Here is a 24,608-nt window from a genome sequence, read left to right as displayed (position 1 = left end):
CTGACTGCCCTACTGCTCTGCACTACCTTCCTGTTCAACTACCTAGAACTGTATTTACCAATAGTCAGAAGAGGCTTTCATCTAACTTGCTAATACAAATTCTACAGTAACCATGAATTTCAGTGAAGGTAAGCAACCTGAGTTGGTACTACATGTAAATAAATCTACTCTTTGCTATGGATGATGGTGAAGGCATCTAAGTGAGTTTCACTGGTCCCTAAGCAATGTACCTCAGGCTCATTTTCAGAGAAAGATGGATGCTTCCATTACATAAACTGCCTTACAATACATTATCCATCTTTAACATAACCCATTTAATATAGTTCTCTTTCCTGAATGTAAGAATGTATGAAGAGAGGAAACAAGAGCAAACAGAAGCATACTTACTGCCAATACAAATAAAATGCAAGGTTTGTATGCTTTTGAAGCAATCTATTTCAATTCAACAGTTAAACAAGATTTGTTAATTAGAACTTGATATTAGATACAAACCAGGTATTTGTATCAAATCCAAATTTTATCAATACAATACCTTTGGGTTTTGGTGGCACGGGACCAAGAAATCCAATATTATCGTAAAAATTATGAATAGCGCTGGGATTAAAATGTGGTCCTAAAAATAAAAAAAAAAAGTGCAGCAGTTTAAAAAAATAAACTTGAGTAGGGAGGCATATCAGTTTTTTCTGGCAGTAATTCTGTAACAATACTATTATTCATTTACCACCTTTTATATCAAGGTGTCAATACAGACCTAATTGAGATATCAGTGATTTCAACAATACACCTTAACAAACTTATCGCCCAAAATATGCAGTATCAAGAAAAGTCAGAGACAATATCTAGCAAACTATACTCCTTTAAAGGTATCTTTTTCTGCTACTCTTTAAGATCATTTTGTTAGTAAATCTTATCTGACTTTTTCCAAATTGCAACTATACTCAGAGATATCTTACCTACTATGCAGTGTATTATACATGCTTAGAATTAAAACTCAGGAGGAAATTATAAAAGCAATTTACTGTAACATGAAAAAAAAAAAACCAAACCAACCACCCACTATTTACTCTATTTAAGCTAAGGTTTTTAGTGTAGCATTACACTCAGCACACTAGTCTGCCTTTTCCTGAACTGCAGGTACAGTGTCTGAAGCAGAACTTTTGTGGCTCATGTCCCAACTGATCTAACAGCTCACTGCTTCTGAAAATGAGAAGTATCAATTTCTTCCCTCTCACTATCTCAGTTCTCCCTTCCCGTGCCTCTCCCTCACATCAGCTGTAACAAGCTTTTCCAGCAATGCAAGTTTTAGCTTGGCTTGTGAACAGAATCAGCTCTGCAAAGGGTCTAAAAAACTAATACAGAGCCAGAGCTCAGTAAATGGCAAGAGAGAGAAGCAGGAAGAGAGAGGGTTTCTTGTTGGCAGTTCTTGAACTGGCTCAGCTGTCTCATAATTTCACCCCCATGACCACAGGCTGTGACCCTGCAGACAAGGAAAGCAGAGTACACTGGAAGTTACAACCACACTTTGTATTTGCTAACTTGAGAGGCTAAATACAGACAGAGGTGGAAGACAAAAGAGAGAGATGAACACACAGGTAGAGATGCATCATTCAATAAACTTACTCTTTTTCTTTGATACTCAGATAATCAGATTCCCCCCCACCCCCAGCATTTAATAAATAAATGGCATCACAACTTCTCTCTTCTGAGCCAAGTATGAAATAGGAATGACTGTGGAATTAGGAAAGTCATATGGCCAACAAAAACAACAGGATTTAAAGACAGTTACTGCCATGGTTTCACTCAAACTAATGTGATGATTTTTCAAAAAGTGCATATATCCATCATTTATGACACAGACTTTTTTGAAACATGTGGATAGTGAAAAAAAAAATCAACATTTACAGTTACTGATGTACTAAAACATACTGTACCTCTTGCTTGAAAAAGATCAATCTCTTTGGTTAGGCAATCTATGTCTATCTGCAGCTGTCTGTTACAACTTCTTAACTGTTGCATTTCTTCCAGCTGAAAAAATAAATCTGCCTGTTAGACTAATTGCCCCATTTTATGAATGGTTATCATTCACTTATAGGTAGACAACATTTAATTATTTCACAAATGATGATAAAAGAATCTTCCCTAATGACCACCTTTCTTTTAATCCAAGCATAATCTTATAAAAAGCTTCCAGACCTACTGAATAGTTCTCTCTCATGAGACTTCAGAGTGGACTGAACAATTCCAATCTTCAGTCAGGGCACAGCCAGTGGTCTGGTCCACCAGATCAATGGATGATCATCTATCACTGAAAACTGGTGCATTAATTGGTTTCTTTGAGCTCAGTATATGCAACAAGACCAAAAAGCACTTGGTGTGATAACAGTACGAGTATTAACTTGTAAAGACTATCACATCAAACCTTCAGTGACTGCCTTTAAAAACAGTACTTCACAAAGCAATTAGCAAACTGCAAGGTTGTGGTTAAATGACACATTTTTAGTCCTTACTCCAAATTCCACTGTTCACCAGCTTAATTCTAACTATACTGCCTGTCCCTAGTATAGTGTCAATATATGAACAAGTCTTCCTTCAGTTTATTGTGACAGACCACACCTGTGGTTTAAGTTTATACCCTACAGACGTTTCAACTTACTGATGGAATTTGGGAAACAGAATTCGATCTTTTCAGGCGCCTTCGTGTTAGATTATTCTCCATTTCATTGACCTCTGATTTTAGTTTATCCAACTTTTTCTTTTGAACCTCAAGTTCTCGTTGAAGTCGCTCCATCCTGGCCTTCTGGTGTACCAGTAAAGCTGCAATACATAAAGTCCCATTTTATCTACTTTATTATCCTTCACATGGCAACATCAGATTAAGATGCAAGTTAGTACTCTTTAGGGGAAAAATCAGAAAAAAACCACTGCTATAGACTGCTTTTTCAATTTCCTCACAAGAAAATCTCTGCCATAAGACAGAAAGTGCTGTATTTTTGAAAACAGCAGAAGCTAACATGAGACAAGCAAATATGAGAAAGCCATACAACGTAATAAATGGCCATGCAAAGTTTAATTGTAATCTGTAAAAACCTACAAGACTAACTACCCAATGGCAGGAACACATATTTATTTGTGTATTCATCTTAACCACTGTAAAATAGGTAGCATGAAGAGGATTTCAGACAATTGCAATATGGAGCACTACATATGCTTATTACAATTAGGACTGGATCCAGTGTTCATCATAGTACGAGTACATCAAGTGAAAGCAAACCAGAAATAAGCACACCACTAGCAAACTGTGATATTTGTCAAAAGCTGGACTGTATGTCACTTTACCCCTAAACTGTAGTGCAGAACCATTAGCTCAGCTTCTAATTTCTAACACTGATTACTATTTGTAAAGCAAAAGGCACAAGGAGACCTAATTTAGAAACAAAGAAGTTAGCAAAACTTCACAGTTTTAAACCACTGTTTTTAAAGGTATAAAGAACCTAAGTAGCAGATGACACAAATTCATACAATCTAATGAGTTTATTTCACTGAAGGCAGGTTTACTATTAAATATCATCACAAAAGCAGATATCACTGTTCAAAGTAATAATCACCTTCTATAAAATGTATTTAATTAACTAAACCAAAGAATAATTTTAACTTCTGCACAGCCATTCATTCATCCATTAAGCTAGTAATTCATTTAAACTGCGATAATTTTCACAGACTATGAATACTTTTATATCACCCTGGAAATTACAAAGAAGTAGCAATAACAAGATATTTTAAAAAGATTGAATTTGCCTCACAAAGTCTTTAAACCAAATTCTAGCTGGAACATGATGTTTAACTCCTCACAATTTCTTCAGGTACCAAAATATTAGCAGCACTCAAATCTGGTTGCCTAGGTTTCCCAAATAGTAGCAGAGGGAAAAAAAAAAACCCACATCAAAAAGATGGAACACTCTACATTTCTGGCAAGCAGAGCTGTCTTCTCCTGCTCATTCATTCATTCACACATTGCATTTTGTCTTCCAGAGGTTCTTTAAAAGGAGGAACCATGCCAAACTATTTTTGAACAGTGTTACAGACCGTACTGAGATCCAGCCTAGGCTTTTGAGTCACAAGTGTTCGCAAGATACAGAAATGACACCTAGCTTCTGCTAAGTTTTATTCAAATCACAGAAGTTTTCATAAACAGACATCCTTACTTTGGGTCACACTAGTTGCACTAGAGTAAAAATTGCAGCTGTGCTCATACTCATATGCAAAATAAAAATGTAATAACTGAGATCTCAGTATAAAGACTTTTGTCAAAGACTTGGAATTATCAGGTAAGTAATGTCAACAGACAGCCTCTCCTCTTGAAAAGCCTTTTACAAACAGAAAATGAAGCTGCAAGTCTAAAGAAAGGAAATCAAAGACTACTTTGCCTCTACTCCAGTAGAGAGTGTACAAGCCCTTTTTCTTCTACATTTTATTTCCACTTTTAGACAGTCACTTTTGTTTTCATTATCTTGGTAAGCCTGCTGAGGCAACACAGCCGTGCACTACTGCCCAGACCCAGAACTTCAGACCTGTCAAACTGTGGGTGCAGGCTGCTGCCGAGTAGCCAGTGCTGCTGGATGTGGCAGGTGAGGAGCATTGTCACCAGAATATCAGGTTGTATGGCATGGCATGGCCTCAAGAGTTCAACTATGACCAAAACTTTGCCTGTACATCCCTCATCTCCTTTCTTGAGCTACTCTTGTAAAGTAAAAGAACCCACAATTTCTCATTTTGATGTTCTCCCACTTGTGAGGTTTAGAAATTCAGCTGTCAGTACGGAACTGTACAAGGAGGAGAAGGCACTGATGGGTGCCCCCAGCATTATTATATGCTTTTCATTTTCATGTCATGTCTGGAAAGTCATGCACTTTATTCTCCTAGGAACTTTGTGATTATCATCTCACAATTTCAAATCCCAACAGGTTTTAAAAACACACATTAAAAATTACCATTGTGATTAAAGAAGAATCACTCGATACCACTGTGCTATCCTTCTACTACTAAAAGTATCTTTGACAAGAAACTTGAAGGAGATTGATGTAAGTGGAGGCTTTCATACACAATTTGGTAATTTTACTTTAATACCAATTTGGTAGCTGCAGGAAAACAATGGCAGGGGGAAGACAAAACCCTCCCTGTATTTCAGTGTCATATTTATGAATGGAAAGTGGCAATTTAAGTATTCAGCTCCCTCTAGTGTTGCTCAGAGCAATGAAAACGTTCAGAAAAACACTGCAGTTCAACTTCTTAATTAAGTGCAAACAGGGTATTTGGCACATTTAATTTTTTAGGGTTTTTTTTTTTTTTTACACTTCTGCATGTTTGCATTCAGCAGAGTGCAGTACACTTCAATGCTCTGGCAGATATCACTGTTTCCTGACATCCAAAGTGCACGTTTTTAACATAAAAGCTGTATATCACTATAATTACAGGAAGGAGCATAAAAATCTGGAGGACAAAAGTTCACTCTTCCTCTCCCAGAGACCTTCTCAGCTGAGCACTAAATATACCTTTAAGTTTGTAAATGTATGCATAATTGTTTTTCTCAAAGACTCTGTGAATGTGAATTTTAATGTTAGAGTGTCTTTTATTATTTTAAGTGTTTCTAAGATAAATTCAAATCTAGGAATACAACAATTTCACCCTATCATACAGACCTATGCAATTTTTAAATCTCTTAGTTTGTCAGATATGGAGGTTTCTGGCAATGTAATTACACTGTGGCAGGAGGTTCATGAGAGTCTCAAAACACACTTATGCTTGTGCATGTTTTCTAAACCTGTATTTGAAGCTGCACAGAATTCAGTCATCCGATATGCAACTCCAATAGCTCAAACTGCTTTTTGTTTGTTCTCTTTTCAATACTCTCTTCACCTAATTTTTAAAAAGAACATCAGTGAAGAGTAGGGCCTGATATACAGAGCCAAATATATGGTGGTATTTTCTCTTAGACCACATGATGCAACAGGCTCAGAGCCCCTTGGTGCGTAGGCCACAGCTGTATTTTATTCAAGTCTTTGTTCTTAAACATCTACAAGGACTGGATAAGAATGAAAAAAAGTTATTTCCTGCAGCTTTATTTTTTTTAAGTTTTAAAGAGCTTCAAGAAACCAAAGCAAGAGCTGTACAAAATACTAATTTACTAATCTAGTTTATAAATTAATTTATTTACATTAAAAACAGTGGCAAGAATTGCTAAGCAAACATGCATCCACATATATAACTATAGTTGGTGCCAATGATTCCCTCAACTTTGCACACCATCCTCTTTCAAGTTAAGAAAATACTATCAAAACAGTCAAAGCTGTGTAATATTCAACCAAAGGACTTAAGTTCCCTAGTTAGAAAACATCTACCTAGTGATTTTATTACACAATTCTGTATTTTCTTGATGGGATGCCTTCCCATTATAGAGATGGAAAGCTACATGCAGAATGAGCAACTATTAAATAACTGTTCAGCCTCACTACTCATCACATGACATGCATACAGAGCATACATCACAAAAATGTATCTGAGTACAGAATTTTCAATTTCTAACAAGTTTCCAATTTTTCATCCATAAGACATTTTATACTAAACTAAATTATAAATTGAAATCCCACTTAACTACTTCATATTAATAAAACTAATTACAAATTGTAATCTCTACTAAGTAATGGGAATACTCCTGCACACTGACAGAAGTGCTACTGAACACATAAAAATGCATCCTCTTTTGGCTGTCCTTCTGGGCATGCATCTAGCATTACTCTTCTCACAGCACCATGAATTCTTACTGACATCAACAGTGGACATGCACTCAGCACTCCCACAAGTGAGTCCTCAGTATCTCAAACTAGAATCCTAGAAAATGAGAAACATCCCTCAGCAACCAGTTGTGAAAAGTCTGTTGACAGTGAGTTTCTCAGGATCACAGAGTCAGCGCCAGAGATACAACCAAGGATTCCAGGGAAATGACATTGATCTTATCTGAGCAGTACCCACTCCTTTACACATTCTACAACCTCCAGGTTTGGCAGCAAATAAAACAGATCTGGGGCAGCCTTCTACCACCCACTGTGACTTTCTTGGGAGGGAAACCAGAAATATCCTGGAAGGAGACTGAGGTGCCTACACACTGCAATTAAGTAAAGCTTCTTTGATGGCAAGCAGCAGCACCTACAGAGAAGTCCAACACACCTTCTGTTCTCCTGGGTTAGACCATGTATATAAATGTAAAACAAATAAAAAGAGCAAAGGAAATTTCATTTGACATCAAAGCAACTCCATCTTCCACCCCAAGGTTTCTTTTTCCCCAAAGCCAGTTTCAGTTCTCCCTGCCAACATAAGGAGCATTCTGGCAGAAACAGAAAAGCTGATGAAAATACATTTTTCTCTAATCACAGCCAGAGAAACTACTCATCTTCTCTGGCTAAAATTAAAATGAAACAAGCACCTCACATGGGGATTCTGGCAGTCTGGCTAAATCACAAGCAGTTTAGAATACAGAAAACATCAAGTAACTCAAATCGCTTTCTGTATGTAAGAATAAAAAAAAACCCCACTGCTAAGTATAAGAAACATGTTTAAAAGCAACAGTTAAGATTTCCAGATATCAGTATCATACAAGTAAGTCTATCACAGACTTCTCAACTTTCCAAATATTAATTAATAACAAAAACATAAGAAACACTGCACTTATTGCAGCAGAAATGGAGCACACGTGCCAGAAATGCAAAACATCTCTACATATAAAGAATTTCAGAAGTATTAGGCACACTTTCTAGTGAAGGACACAGAAGGATGATTTCCTGAGGTCCCTAAATTTGTACCAACCCACATCATGGATTTACATATCATATAATAGCTGCATCTTGGCTTCAGGAAGAGCTGGGCTCCACAGCAACTATGAGGTCAATGCTTCTGGAACTCTAGGTTGTGTATCAAGCTTGCCTCATCTCGATAAACTGAATGCTGATACCTGCAGCCTGTAGAGAGGTTACAGTGGCCATCACTACCAAGGGTACAAGAGAGAAAAAGGTAGACCTGGTATAAATCAGTGCCCTCAGAAAGGAAAAACAGATGAAAGGGACAACTCCCCAAAATGTGCAGTTTTGCAAACCCCTAAAAAAGTACCCAACTTGCTTGGGAAGCAAGTTCATGACCTAAAAGACTAAAGCCTAAAGACCAGATTTAAAGCCTAAAGTTTAAAGCCTAAAGACAAGATTTCAATTGCATAATTTCTGGTATATGAAGTTTTCCAGGACTAAGACTAAAACAGACAGCTAAGTCTCCCTCTAAAGTAAGAAAAGGAAATATGATCGAGAGGGCAATTTTTTTGTTTACCTACAGATGAATTTTCTGAAGTTCTTTATGCACTGAACATAAGAGAACCTAAGGATGATTAGCTTTTTGGTTTTGGCACATAACCTTTAGAAACTTTTGAGTTAGGATTGACTATTCCTCACTAAAGATAATTATATCCAGAAGCAGTGCACAAGCTAGAATAACTTTTTGATTTCTTGATTGACTTTACTTCATTAACACAGTACTCCAGAGGGAGACCTGGCTTCCAGTGTCCTGATCACTGTGCTTACTTACACAAAGTAAAATGGCTAAGTTCATCTGAAGAGTGTTTACATTGGTCGTGGAACAGGCCAGTTTTTAAAATTCTGAATTGTTTGCTAGGTTCAGAGAGCACCAGTGAGGTCAAAGACAAATTATTTTGACAGGCTATTGTGAATACTGCTTAAATATCCTAAGACTCATTCAACATTTTATGTAAAAAGCTCACAGGAGGGTTAATAAATCATGGAGTTGGTAATAAAAGCATGCAAACCCATGAAAACAGAAGAAAAAGATTAACAGGTTATCTTGTTGCATCACATATTCTAAGTTTTACCCCTCCATTACCACTGATCCCTTAAAACAGATTCCTTTGGTTTGGTGTTCCTTTTCACATTTTGAAATGTAACAGAAGTAAGCATCAAGACTTTAAGCATTTTATTGTCAGGAACATAGTAAGAAATGTGGAGGCCAGGCCAACGCTTTGTGCCATTAACTGCTTTTGAAGTCTGCTTTTCTTTCTCCTTAAATAACACACACAAAAAAAGAGGAACATTATCCAATGCAAACAGTATCTCAACTGATTTGAATATTGGACAATGGAATTGTAGCTTTCAATCACTAGGACAAGTCAAACAAATGTAGATGTTTCTTTCAGAACAACATAAAAATGAAGATGGTATGACTCCATTTCATTAAACAGATAACATATCTACTTAAGACAAACAGAAGAATATCTCCAAGTATTCAGTTACATGTCTTTACCATAAAAAGAAATCTATGATTTGCTCATAAAATCCTTTTATTTATTTAGGAAACACTCACAAATGCTAAAATTAAAGACACTGTGTTAACATCATAAAGGTTACTAACTGTTTCCTGTTCTGCAATCTACACACTGAATTGACAACCTGGTCAAAATCTCTACAATTTATATTAAGAATATTACCTTGCGTGTAGGCAGCATCATCAGATCCCATACTCAATTTCCGTGCATCACTGATCCTATCCACATGTGCTAAAACAGGGTCAGTAAGATGCTGGATACCCTCTGGTTCAACATAGTGATCAGGAAGGTTTAGAAGGTTTGTAGGTTCAAAAGTTGGGGATACTACCCCTGGAGAAACTGCAGGGGGCTTATTTGGAGAAACTGTAATTTTAAAAGTATATTTTGTGTTAGGTTGCGTAACAACCACTCGAGGAGAAGTTGCAGTGGTGCTGTTGCCCACTGCTCGACTCTTGGGTGGATGGTGATGGATAAATGCAGGACCCATGCTTACTTGACCAGACATATTCCTAGCAGTAGTAGATACTCCAGGATTTGTCGATATGAAAAGTGTGGGCTGGTTCCGCACAAGTTGATCATCTCCTGTCGTGGCATTTGCTGAAATGTAGACCTTGGGCTGACCACGTGTGATCACTTCATCAGTATTTGGAGGACTGGCCGATATGTAAACAGTGGGTTGACTTCTACTTAATGTCTGGCTGTTGAGGGAAGAGGGAACAGTGGAGGTGCGAGGGCCAGTTGAACGCAACTTAGAAGAACTGTTTCTTTGTGGCGGTTCAAGTTTGATTTCAATTTGATTTTTGCGAGGTCCTGTGGATATATTCTGAATGTTGTATTGGCTATGAGCAGAAGATGGTGAGCCACCAGATGAATGAATCATAGGTGCTTGTGGAGTAGTAGGAGAACTGATAGGCATGTACACATGAGAAGTCTGGTGGCCTTGCTGGTTTGGCTGTGTCGAGTGCTGCGATGAGGTATGTGGCGTAGTACTGGATGTAGGAATAGTAGTCCAGGGACTTGGCTGTGAAGGCTGGTAGACTTGCTGAGGGTGCATGGGATTAAACTGAGATGCCCAGCCTGGCTGCTGCTGTGTTTGCCGAGCGGTACTACCAGGAGCTGTGATGTAAGGCCTAATATAGATAGAATTTCCCTGGGGACTGTTAAGTACAGGAGGAGGTACACCATGTATGTGCAAAGACGTTGGGGTATTGCGACCAGGCTGAATGTTTGGGGCTAAAGTTACCATAATGGGGTTGAATCTGGGTGTTTGTTGAGATAAGTTAGATACTCCTTTGCTGCCTAGGTGAAATCCAAGATGCTGCCCTGGATTAGAAGCACTAACTGTATTAGCCATCCCAAAGACATTAAATCCTTGTGGAACCTGCGCAGGTGCTGTCTGTGGTTCCTGCTGAAACAGTTCATTGTTGGACTGACTGGTTTGAAGGTTTCCATCACTAACACTGTGAGCTAGAGTCCTACTTCCATTCATTCTACTTCCTTCTCTTCCATGGTGATAGACGTTCTGTGACTGCAAATCCAAATTAAGAGATGTCATGTGATTTCGTAGTCCAGGAATCCCAGAATCATCCGTAAAACTCAGGTCTCCTTCACCGTAGAGATATTTTGTGCTCTCTTGAGAGAGAACAGCACAACAGGCATCCAAATTATTGTTATTCTAAAAAAGACAGATGAAAGTTTGACATTACTGATAAAATACTGTCACAGTTATGTAGGAATACATCAAATCACAACGGAAAAATAAACAATACAGCATCAGATAGAAAGCTTTAGCTGGCTGGCTAGCATAGCTGCTCGATACACACAAAGGGCTTGCCTGTGAAGCTCACTGCTCTGGGAACAGTGACTCAGCCAGCAGTACCAAGGGCAGAGGTCTGCACTGCCTCTGAAGCAGTGACTGAGAAATCCTGCACCTAGGAAAGCTACCTTTATACAGTATGATACACATTGGATGAATACTTTCCCTATTCCTTCTCAGTTTCAGAACCATCTTCAGAAGAGACCAAAGTTCTGGCTTTAGGGAGGAAAATGACAGCAGGAATGGATTCACAGCATCTGGATAGTATTGATTAATAACTTAAAAACAAAAATAAAAACACATGTTTATATAAAATGTTTTCCCAAACACTTCAATACCAGTTATGCATTATCTCCTGCTGAAAACAGAATCTTATTAAGAGAAGAAACGTTGACTCAAGAAACTGTACATGAATTCAGAAGAAATGCAAAGATTCAGTTTACACAAATGCATCAGGATTATTCTTTTGGAAGATCAAAACTATTAATTGAAAATCCAGAGGACATTTGTATTTTCATTTTAAATCACTGCTTGGAAAAATTAAAATAGTCATATTTCTACCTTTTAAAACCAGTAATAGGATGACTTGAAACAGAAACCACAACCTAGCTAACTCTTTTTTAAAGAACATTTCAAATGCAAACCGCTTATCTCTTCTCCTCTTCCACATGTTTAATAATATTGTACTCTAATCTTCCCAACTGAGTTTCCTACATAAGGATTTTTAGAAAGAGTGAATCTGCATCAGTGACCTAATTTCTTCATACTGTGCTCTGTCTATCACTTTTCACAGAACCTCCCACCCCCCAAGAAATAAAGGTTAATACTTTCAGCCAGAAAGTTCAGGCCCATGTTATTAACACTAAATAGGTGGCAAATCCATCCAGCACATAGAAACATTTACTAGAAAAAAATGCATGTGATCAAGGAAAAAAAATTGCATGTGCCAAGTAGCAACATTATCAGTTAGTTAAAAGAGTAACACAACTAGATAAACTGATTCATGCTACATGCTTTCTATTTTGTCATTTTTGTTAAACTAGCAGACATTTCTCATTCTTCAACCACGATGAGGATGACAGTGTTGTACAGACATAGCAAGACTGTCTCTACCTTACAGATTTACAAAAAAAAAAAAAAAAAAGAAGAAAAAAAAGAAGAAAAAAAAAAAAGAAAACAGAAGTGGGAGAGGGATGACAAGGCTAAGCTTCACCCACAAAACCAAAAGTATGTGTTCATACAGACCAGATAGAGTTCTGAATTGTTCCAAATTAAAGGAAAAAAAATCCCAAAAAAACCCTAGCCAGAAAACTTTTTAAAATGACAGGATTCCCTAAAGGCTATCTATCAATCCAGCTCTATATTGTATTATAGGATTGCTGCAAAAAAGTATTCAGAGATATGAAAATGGATCAAATTGATGATATGCATATTGGCTCTAATTTGGAATAAGCACCAGAGGATGAAGTAATCAAAGGAAGTTAGTAGTGAAGAAAGGAAACACGCAGACAGAACAGTGGTAAGATAAGAACAACAGCCTGGTATTTGCTGCAAAGGAGAAAAGGGAGCCAGAAAAGGGAAAAAGATAGGATGCCACAGAAAAACAAGCTAGAAAGATCTCAAAGGCAGATTTTGCATGAAGTGAATTAAAATTATTAACAGAAAGGCCAAAAAATACCAAACCAAAAAGGAACAGGCCAAGCTTGCAAGGCCCTTACATTCAGCTTGAATGCATTTCTTTGGACAATTTTTTTTTTCTTTTTTAAGACCGCATCCAATCAATTCCAAAATTTCAGTGACGTCAATGAGAAAATTGGAGAACTCAAAGGGGAAACGGGGGCACATGGAACCCCTGACATCTTCTGGCTGGCAGAGGCAGAGTTTCAACCGCTTCTAGCTCTTTACAGATCAGAGAACCGGTTGATGGCAGAACTGAGCATATTCCAGCAAAACAATACCCCTCATCTTATCTCTGCCCATGTCCCATTTGAGTTTAAAATGTTGGCACCCTGAAAGAGAAAGAAAAAAAAAAGAAAGAATAAGAATGTTGGAGGGAAATGAGGAAGCAAGGAGAGGACGGAGACTTGAGGAGCAGGTATAGAATGCTCCAGACACAAAAAACAGAATAACAGGAAACAATGTCCACCGACTGTGGGCACTGCAGTGATTCCTTTAAATGAGGAGAATGGGAGACCTGAATGCAGGAGGCCTAATGGGAAGAACAGAGGATACAAAAATTTCAGGAATATTCAGTGCTGTCAGCCCAAGACTTTTTACTCCCTCGATTAAACAGGTTTATGTTTCCTCCTATTAGGTCTTTGGTTGTCCTCTGTTGTTAGCATGCTATATATAGTTTAAGTTGCAGTATTGCATTCAAAACAAACTACAACATTAAGTATTTCAACAGTGGGTTATTTACCGGGAGGTATTTGCATATTCTCTTTATCCTTAATTTTTTCCTTTAGAAACAGCTGTAAGTGTTTGGTTTCAAAGACTTCATGGAGGATGACTGAAGTATCTGTACATTTTTTCTGCACTATCTATAGTGATCCAAAGAAATTTTTCTTCTTATAAATGCCTCATCAATAATATCATAAACTGTATAATTGCTTATATTCTTTCAGATTCTCACCTGGGGTATCTTACAACTCCTAGCTTAAAAATAACTTCACCCTAACATATGATGGCTGCACATAAGGGACTGTGGGGGCAAGGCATTTCTTATACCAAATGTCCTCAAGTACTTGTCTTTGACCTGAACTACACTTACTGCTGTTATTGGAAATGCCTTCCACTCTGCTCAACTACAAGGTGGCAGAACTCAGGATTCAGACACTGTTCCAGCAGCACTGAAAACGTGCACAAGTACTCTCAAATTCTGCTTTTCAATCTTTCCCATCAGTCCAAGTACAAAATTTGTTGATTGGAAGAGGTCATGTTAGGCAGCTTTTTAACAACAACCCCAAACAAACCAAAACACAATCAAACAAACAAGACCCCAAGCCAGAGTAGCAAAGCTAGAAGGTGAGTCAGAAACCAGAGCTCATGAAATTTCAAAAAACCACCAACATGACAGGATTTTCTTGGTCTTAGTTCACAAAAAAGGTAGCTTTCCAGTGTGACAAATTAGTTTAACAATACTGCACACATGGAACATTAATTACTCTAGACTGTTTTTGAAAGACCCTCTTATGAAAGCCGACTTGGAACACTTCCTCAAAATCTAAACCCTTCCCCATAAATCTGTCATAATACAGGACGTACAGTATCTTTTCCTCACAGTTATAAGGCTCTTTTTATTTAAAGAAATCCACTGTATTCAACATTACGAAGACTGCTGACTCTATTAAAGACAAGCATTAGTTTTTAAATTTATCAAGAATTACATTCAAAAGATGATTACTGATGCATTCATTCCATCAAGTCCACAGACCTTGCTGAACAAGCAGTTCTCATGTTTGAAGAACAACACTGTACTTGTAGTATTAAGTCCTACAGAGCACTAACAAAAATAGCAGTGGTACAATCCTGAGAACAAGCACAGGCAATTTATACTCTGGTTCAGTTTCCTTTTCAGCTAAATAACGAGAAAGAAAGGACCGGAGAAAGCTTGAAACCTCATGAGCCCCAAGCAGAATTTTGCCATCTTGCAAATCAAAACCAATTCTGTTGATGAAACACACTTTTCACAACTTCTTACTCTAGAAAGACTGAAGAGTCATGATAAAGTCTTGACAATATGAAAGCTAAATTGCCACAGAGACTCTTCCCAACAGTACCAACACTTTATTTGGGTGTATATGTGAGTACATATACATACGTAAGTATAGCAAAATATGTACTTCATACATAAAAATACATGTAAATAGCAAGACAAAAAATTAGGATACAAAGAATGTTGAAGCATAACCACAGTTGTCCTAGCCATAGTCCAGAGACAGTTAGCTTCTGGGAAGCAGTAACATCATTCTGCCTATCAGTGTATATTGATAATCAGTATTTAAATCATTCTCTTATTAATCAGAGTAAATAAAATGTTGAATATCTTAGAATGAAAAAGAAAATCATCCAAGTTTGGATGCTTTGAATAAATAGAAAATGCAAAGCAAACATGTTTAAACAACATTGTTAAATAAGTAAAGTCTACCAACATTTGTTAACTCCAGGCATTTAGGTGTCCCTGTTGGGCTTTGAAGGGACATTAATTAATCTTCTGCGGTAGCTAACATGATGGTACAGAACAAGAAGCTGATACAAAATATGGTATATGTTCTGATAGTGGCAGCATTAAAAACAGACAACTACACGTAGAAGTTGAGAATATGCAGCTTTAGCACTAACTACAGCATTGGTCAAAAATTACTTTTTACTATCAAGCCCAATAGATATCCATTAATCAACCACCCAGACTCCAAAGGTACAGCAAAAAATGAAGCCCATCTAGCAGCCAAAGCCCTGGGCAGCTGCACATCAGTGCCTCACCTCCCGCTCTGGTCTAGCACTGTGGAGGGGAGACTGCCTGAGAGAGCCTGACTTGGAGCAGCAGGCTGTGCCCACATCACACTCCAGGCTTCCTGCTGGAGAGGGTACCTAAGGCCACCCCTGCTGGCTCTGCAGACCAAAGGAGCTGGGAATGGAAAGCATTGGCACCAATCTGCATGCAGACAATGACCCACTTTTAAGACTGATGGAGACCAGGTAGCAAAGCTGCTTCTGGACTTGCTTCAACTCTCAAATAAAAATTAAAATAAAATTTTAAAGTAATGCACGTTGTAGCATTACGTTAAATTGTCCCTGCTGGACTCAAGTTGGCTTTGCATCCCTCCTCTTGTCACAGTTAGTTTTGGCTCTTGAGATGGCCAAAAGGCATGAGCATACTGATTGGTGACTGTAGTCTCCATGCACACACTGATTATTGATTTACAGGCTGATTTACTTTGGACCACCCCTGATCAGGCATGGAAAAAGAGAGGCAAATTTAACACTTTGCTTGCTGTGCAATATAAAGAAACTGGCTGCGTATATTTGCCTCATTTATAGAGAAAAACAAAAAGAAAAACATCTGCTTTCAAAGGGGACACCCATACAGAGAGCTTAAATTAGCAATGCTGCTTACTCGTACAGCCATGAACAGAGCACTGACCTGTAACATGCATCTGGATACAACACCTTCAGGTACCTCAGGAAACTTCTGTCGCAGGTCATGTAAAACCTGAATATCAATTTGCTGGCTTCCTTGGGCCATTCGTATATTGCCTGGTCAGGATTGTTTTTCAACAGGCAGTTTTAGGCCTTAGTAAAGGGAGTACTCATCTCTTCTGCCCCAGCATTTTCTGGAAGAGAAAGGAAAGCCTTGAGACACCAATAGTAAGCACTTCTGATGTAACAAAAGAACACCCCACAAACTGAAACACACATACAAAATCCCTTTTTAATTATGCAACCAAAGTCTGTATTTATGTTAATGTTTTCCCATGTGACATTTCTGTCTAAGTAACTGTCCTTCACACACTCATAACCTTGTAAATTGCCCATTTATATATATATCTGGCAGTCAGGTTCCTTCTGTCTTTGGTTTTATACCGATATTACAAAATATGTTAAGAATAAAAAAAACTTGATTTATCAAAGTATTAAAATTATATGGTTTAAGAACAGCATTTTTACTTAATTTAAACACAACTGAACACAAAGTAGTCCACATCAAATATTGGAAAATAGTGTTGGCTTGACTTTTGAATGTACCTGCATTTTTACCTTTACCATCATAGTTTTTGTTTACTGCCGGGATATTGTGGATAGAAGTTCAATGTCTCTAAGTTTCAGAATTTACTAGCAATTCTCTACTTGATTTTCACCCAACATACTTCAGAATATTCTGAAATTATTACTAGAAGGAAATAACATTGCAACAGCTTAGGTTTCTTCAACTAATTCTGCTCCTCCTTTGAAGGAAATTATGAAGAGCTATGAATAAGACTATTGCACAATCACCCAATCAACACATTCATACAAATTATCTGTCCAGACCAAATGATATCTACAGGCTTTTACCAATAAGAATTTCTACCAATAAATCTTCAAAGAATGCACCTGTGTGTTAAGCAGTGGAATCGTATCTTCTTCATATAAACTAATATTATAAATAAATATGACCATATGTTTCAGAAAAACCCTGGCATAGTCAACTCCCATGAACATTTATGTCTTAAATTAGTAAATCTTATTTAAGCATCTCCATGAGTTTTATTCACTTTCTCTGTGGCAGCAGTAAGGAATTAAAAGTTACTTAGTCTCACTAGAAGTACATGCATGTTACTCCTTCAACAGTTTACAGCACTAGACTAATTTAAGCAGTGACAGGACTACTGATCTTGCACCTTCTTTAAAGAAATAAGGAAAAACACTCTTCAAATGAAATAACTAAACAATTATATTGTTTATCGAAACCTGTACTGCAATACTTCTCTAATTAAACTTCAAATCCAACAAGATGACGCCAAGTCCACAAAACCAGAAGATTCTTTTAACAAGAAGAAAACTGGTTTATCCTAGTTCAGTATCAAATACCATTTTTCCACCCCTCTTGTACTGAACAGTCCATAAAACTTCCTGCTAAATAGTAAACCCCCCTTAATCCTCCTAAGATGGCTTAATTTTTTCCAATTTCTCTAACCTACATTAAAGCAAACCACTTTGCAATATGAGCTATTATTTCAGAAGAGCAAATTCTACTATCTCCATCTCAAGTCCCCTGGAGAGTACTAAAATTTTGTATTTATTCTTTATTTAAATTGTACCAGCAAAAAAGCACCTTCACAGCTGCCACAGCAAAACCTCCATGGAAAGAGATTCATCCATTTAGTCTTTTCAAAAAACCACAGAGAATAAATTAAAAAACCCAGTATTTAAAACAAATGTTCCACATTGTCACCTCAGTGCTTCATTTCAGTAAAGTATTTTGTAGTCTAACTCATTTTTCAATGTCTGAAATCTTCATAAAACACACAACGACCACAATTTCCATTTCTAACTCCAAAGCAGCAAATTATTATAACAATTCTTAAAATGCAAGTGCTACAGACAAACTTGTCTGCATCTTCTCGAGGCATAAAATGATTTATAGGTCATCATTCAATGCTGGCAAAGTTCAATTATTTGTTGGTAGCATGCAGAACTTGAGAGATTGCTTATTTTTATTTTTTCTACTGTACTTTTAAGTTTTGGTGGCTTAGCACCAAGCGGATGCCTGCAAGCAGTATCACTTTACTAAATTTGCTGATAAATTTTTGCACATGTGCATCAAATGTATCAACATAGCAAAATATTATTTTTACTGTAATATGGGAGGAAGTAAACCAAAGAGGCTCTGTCCCCACTATTTCACTTCAGAGAAATATACTCTAACACAAAAAGAAAGAAGTTTTTTCCCCTTAGTTTCAATTGCAATAGGCAACTGATACAGCTTCACTGACAATTTAACATATGAAAAATGTATCATATGAATATGAACATCTCATTCCAATCATCACTTCAAGAAGAAAAATCCACTAAAGAGCTCAAAGATATCAGAAAATTATTAATAAACTCAAATTAACCTTAAGGAAGGCTGAAGTGACAGGTCATGAGGTCTTTTGAGGCCTCTCTAGTAAAGAGAGATGAAAAGGTTTTTTTCCCAGTTCTTGATGTTGCAAGAAAATACAAAAAGGACTCGGAATGCATCTCCAGAGGCAAACTTAAAGGAACTGGAAAGTTACTTTGATAGATGGAAGCTTAAGGAACAGACACACAACACTGCTGTCAGCCATGGAACTCAGGATCATCTAGAATATTGTTAGAAATATTCTTAGAATATTGTGAGAAAGTTACCTATGCAAGTGGGGAAAAAAAAAAGGCATGAATGCAAGAGTGAATAGCCAAGAGTGCCAGTAATTAAGACTGTAGAAGAAAAGGGGATCAACAGGAGGCAAAGGAAACTGCTGGCAGCAACATTTTTGCTTCATTCAGAGACTCTGGCATAAAGCTCAAGGCAATACAGCATTACAGAAGTAATCAGAAAAATCTATTCAAGAAATTAATTATTGGAAGAAGGAAAATTCAATACTGGTGACTCAGATAAATAATTCTTCCTAAAATCATTAAAATCAGTTTAACTACAAATGAAAACCTCTAAATACTGGCATGCAGTACAATATAAAGTTATTCTTGTAGTAATGCCCATTTACTAATAGTTTTACATACTAGCTATTAAAAAAAACAAAACCCAAAACAACCCCTTCAATGTGACTTTATAATGTTGAAGAGAGACAGAGATCCCAGAGCTCATTTATGCCAGAAACACTAAGTAACCGGAAGAATTAATTAGCTGTGTTCCTTTTCAAAGAGTATTGGCATGATCCCCAGACAACTTAAAAGGCCTGGCAATTGTATCACGATGGAGCTCCTGTTGAAGCTTTACTCTGGGAAAACTATTGAAACTAAAGCAAACAATGTGTCATCTCCTAAAGACTACTCAGAACCATGAGTATGAGACAAAATACACTGCCTCTCTTGTTTATGAAAATATTCAAAGACAACTTAATGTGAAATATTATTCAGATGCCAAATACTAGGCTGTTATAGTGCTGAACCAGTGCTAGCTAAATACATAATTTTTCAAGTCTCCTTTCTTCTGACAGCACATGTTTAACATATCACGGACAATTCTTCAATACAAACCTTAACTTAGTATTTCACATTGACTTTCCACAAAACACTTATAAAACAAGTGCTCTTCAGAGTAGATTCTGCCAAAATGGATTTTATGAAATAATTAAACCTGACAAAATCTAAACAAAGAAGCTGACAGACTAGAATGTTATCTGCACTTCTTGTTCATTACTAATTTTTTACTACTGCAATTTCACATGCAGTCCATGCCACAATAAATATCAAGGATAATTGTGCACATTTTAACATAACTGCTGTATTTAATAATTCCAGTTGAAGTTATGATGCACTCATTATGACTGAAGTCCCATGTATGGGCAGCTGCCATTTGGGAAACAGCCTTTGTGTGTTCAAGAGAACAGCTTTTGGAAGTATGCAGAACACTGCCACAGTAACCAGCACGCCCTTCACCTTCTCCCAACTCAAATCAATGCATCCCTTGTTAGTTCAGCTACATCTAGAAAGTAAATTGCTCATGTTTTTCTGTGGTTTTGATCTGATCACATCTGATCTATGTTTTACTCAGCTGGCTAAAATGCTGTAAAAGTAATCTATCTAAAAGCTTAGTTTAGAAATCAGGCTGTACATATTTCTTCAGGGAGTGAATGCAGAAACAAGAGAACATTTTCTTGTAGCATTAATGGTGCAGGGTACAGACACTGTGCATAAAAGACTGCTGTAATGAAAGGAAATCAGATGCAGCAAATTGCAAAGCAAGCCTGGTAGAGGTTGCTAAACCAACTGCAGAAACACGCAAGCAATTAAAAAGACGACTGAGAAAAACAAAAAACCAACAAAAAACCAAAAATAAACCACCCAATCCCTCTATACTTATCCCAGACTCCTTCACCAGGACTAAGACAGAGACATTGTTATCCATGCACTGTGGAACCCCAAAAAGTAAAATGATTTTCATCCCTCCTCACTCCGTGCTTTCATGAGCCCTACCTTCTACCTCCCCCATATATTTAGCTACATTTTCTCTGTTATCTTATCCAAACACCTATGCAGGCGCCAAGCCAACAAATATTACAAACCTTCTATGGGCCCTTTCTTCAGCCAGACCTCAATTTTGATGTTTCACTCCAATAATTCAACTAAAGACTAACCTTGGTTTACTTTCCATCTAGGGATTCTTGACACTGAATTGCTTGAACAACAAAGTACAGCTGATATTAATATTACTAGCATTTCTTTCAGCTTTCATTAAAAAATAGAATTTCCTCTCCAGTGGACAAGACTGGCAATCACATTATAAATATACGAATCTCTATCCACAGAAGATGCCTTCTAAGCAGGATCTCCATTCCTTTGACTGTAGCAAGCACTGCAAGCTTATTGCCAGTTTGTACTTACTTCTGTGTTAACACTCCCCTTAAAATTAGAAGAATGTTTTTGTATCCCTATTGCTTAGGGGAAAAAAACAACCAAAAAAACCATCAGACAATAAATGCCATATTGTTCTCTGGCAACCTCCCTCTCTAACCACACACATGCCAATTTCCACACCTATTCTTCCTTTTCTTCCTCACTTATAACTGAACATTCTTGTTAAACATGAGACTAAAAACTTTCACTGTATGTGTGCCTAGTGAATGGAGGAGGGGAGAAATTAAAGAATTACCACTGCATTTAAGGCCAACTTTCCTTAAAGAAATTGCTTCCAAGCTACATGCAGGACAGCACACTTTTAACTCTGTCAATGACACCTTGCAGGCAGGAAAAAAGAAAAACCCAAGAAAAACAAAACCAAGATTGTCTGGTTCTCTGAGAAACTACAATTCAAAAAATCAGAAATTAAACCGCAAGGAACAATGAAATTCTTTTCTCTCCATTTAGCCCTAATAGACTTTTTCTGAAAGCCTACATGGACCCAAATATCAGGCAGCCTGAACCCAAACTTGTTTTCTCAAAATTAAAATTTAGAGTAATTTCGTAAGGGCAAAAATATAGAAACAAGAACATTCTACCCCAGAGTCCCATATTCTCTTTCTGCAAAAGAGATTAAGAATTGACAGGACAAAATTTAAAAGCTTACACTAACATCACTAACACTTTAAATGCATAATTAAAAAAAAAAAGTGTGAGAACTGGATGATGGAAACAGGTTTATTAAATATTCCTAGTATAATTTAATTGTTCTAATATACTCTTTAGCTTTTCCATGGCAAATTTGAACCATTTTGACAGTTTTTCACCAGTATCTCTGCTTAAAGAACAGTACTATCAAATCCAGATGTTATACTTCACTCATTGCCATCCATCTCTTAAATAAAGAATGAATAAATTTAGCCCATCACAGTTAGTTTCCCATCTCATCCTCAACTCACTATACTGTGATGCTTTTCTTGTAACTGTTTGTCAGATTTCTACTCTGCACTGTTCTGAATCCAAACAAGAACACAAAGGATATAAGCCTGATTTGATTGCATGACCTTAAAACTGGAAAAAAAAAAATCAGAATTGTAAATAAGCATCACTAAGTGTTTTCCCCAAGCACATTACTAAATTGGATCCAACCAAAAGACTTCTATCAAATAATTAATGATGAGCAAGGTCAGAAGAAAATGGCAACACTCTGGAACAGTTCAAAGAAGTAATCTGTTCCTATGGAAAATTTATTTTAAGTGACCATACCTGGAAGCGATTCCTACCTGGAAGCAGAACTTGGTATTTTTTCTTCCTCCAAATTCATTACAAAGAGTAATTTCCAAAAATAAATTTTATTTAACACATTTCATGATGTCTTTTAAACTCCTGGCCAGAATAACAATGTATTTTAATGGGTCCCACAGCAAAAATGCACACATGAAACATTTAAAGAGGTTTAATCTGTCAGGTATTCCTTGGAAACTATGAGCAGTTACACAATTTCTTTTTCAAGGGAAATTAGCTGAAGTTGTACGTTTTTCATGTTAAGCAAATAAAAAAAAAGGGGTTTGGTTTTGTTTGACTGTAAATTTTTAATTCTTGCTAGTTCAGTAATGCCAATGCACATATTAAGGGATTCTACTAATGTATTTTACTAAGTTGGTTTGGATTTTTCCTCCTTTTCCTTAAGAGAATTAATTCAAAACAAACTCACCTTCTTTTACTGCAGGTCATTCTGTCAATTCTATCAAAGCATAGCTGACCTTTTCACAGCTCAGCAATATGCTGGCGAATCTCATACATAAGCATGTTAAAAATGAGGTTTCTCAGATCACCGTAAAAATTTCCTGAGAAATATGGTTTCATTAGAGAAAAATCCATTGCAACAGTTGAGCTTGCCTGAAGCTACTGGAGCTGGCAGCTTGAAATTTGACCTGTATTTTTGCACAGTATGTTAACAACAGAAATTCAGACCTGAAAGCTTTGAAATTTGTCAAAAGGGTTAAATTAGTTTTTATTGGAGATGAACTAAAGGTGAGAAAAGCGAAACACCTCTAAGATAGCTGAGAAGGCATTTTCAATTCTTACTACTTATTCACCAAGGCACACCCAACCATCTAAGAGCAACAGCCCTCATGTGCTCTCCTGTCCACACAGTTCTACAAGACCCCTAAAAGCTCTACATCACTACCCAGTATTATACTATACTGGAAGTATATGTGAAGATACAAAAAAAAAATCAGAATTACATTACAAATTCTGAATTAAATACGTATCTTAAATACAGTACTTGATGAAACTCAGAATTAAAGTCCAAGAACGTTATAAATCTACCGTTATGAACCATTTTCTTCACCTTAGAAGCAATCATATGTTTTGTATGTGTCTTGTAAAACCCGTTTCATGGCAATTGTAGGATGTAATATGGAAATGAAATACACAAAGCTAAAATTGCATTGCATAATCCAGTCAGTTTAATTTTTTAAAAATTATATTAATTAACTCCACAGTAACTCTAAATTCTGCCTGCATTGGGATTCCAGTCCTAATATTCCTCATGTCAGTTTTACCTAGATAATCAAAACTCTCTACCTTTAAGGAGATTTATTCAGTTTTTTATTATGCAAACGTGTACATTTGCTTCCATTTGTCAGCTTCCCAACGAATGAAAAACCCAATATTAATTCACAGGAAGGTCAACCCCACCTGTGATTGTATCAGGTTTCTTCCACAGATTAACAATATGAGAAAGCTGTCAAGTATTTTATTTTCCTTTTGCATACTTAATTTTTATGTTGCTGCTGGGTAAAGCTTTCATAAAGATAATCCTCTATGAACTCTCTGAAGTCAAAAGCAGGTGTAGCTATTTTGAAGAGTATCCACCATTTCCAGTGCAACTGTTCTAAGAGTTGAAGGGAGAGAAAAAAACTTAAGACAATAAAAATGTCAGTCAGAGAAAGAGGCAGGAAAAACTCTTAAAGAGATTTTAAGAAAAACTCTTTGTTACTTGAAAAAGTAACTGAAAACAGTGACAGTCTACAAAGAAACATGAATAAACATTTTTTCTTTAATTCACTTGACTATATCTCCTTTAAAAACTGCTTTTGATTTATGACTAAAAAAAGATACAAGGGTTTCCTAAAAGAAGCAATGATTTTGAACAAGCAGTTGAAATCTAACTAGATGCTATAATTTCACAGATTCTCTGATCACGAAGTGCACTAATATAAGAACATAAATATCCTACTGAGTTAAAAAAGGGTCATTTTAGCTCAGTGTTGTTTGCAAGAGTGGCAACAAAAAGCAATATTCAGGAAGAACATGTAAGCCTAAGCCTTT

At 36.7% G+C, this 24,608-nt stretch overlaps 1 protein-coding gene across 2 annotated transcripts in view; it reads right to left on the bottom strand.

Annotated features, from left to right (window-relative positions):
* TAB2 (TGF-beta activated kinase 1 (MAP3K7) binding protein 2) overlaps positions 1 to 24,608 on the bottom strand; it is a 60,836-nt gene that overhangs the window by 3,715 nt on the left and 32,513 nt on the right. For both annotated transcript variants that reach the window (XM_064413678.1, XM_064413679.1), the window contains exons 2-6: positions 16,333 to 16,522; positions 9,536 to 11,048; positions 2,654 to 2,814; positions 1,932 to 2,025; positions 533 to 613 (exon numbers count right to left, since the gene is read on the bottom strand). In XM_064413678.1, coding sequence (XP_064269748.1) covers positions 533 to 613; positions 1,932 to 2,025; positions 2,654 to 2,814; positions 9,536 to 11,048; positions 16,333 to 16,434 — 1,951 coding nt within the window. In that variant the 5' untranslated portion in view covers positions 16,435 to 16,522. The remainder of the gene's footprint in view (positions 1 to 532; positions 614 to 1,931; positions 2,026 to 2,653; positions 2,815 to 9,535; positions 11,049 to 16,332; positions 16,523 to 24,608) is intronic.

The sequence above is a fragment of the Passer domesticus genome, chromosome 3, assembly GCF_036417665.1.
Source record: "Passer domesticus isolate bPasDom1 chromosome 3, bPasDom1.hap1, whole genome shotgun sequence".
Classification (NCBI taxonomy): domain Eukaryota; kingdom Metazoa; phylum Chordata; class Aves; order Passeriformes; family Passeridae; genus Passer; species Passer domesticus.
Note: the sequence above shows the minus strand (reverse complement) of the source record. Positions and strands in the feature narration are given on the sequence as shown.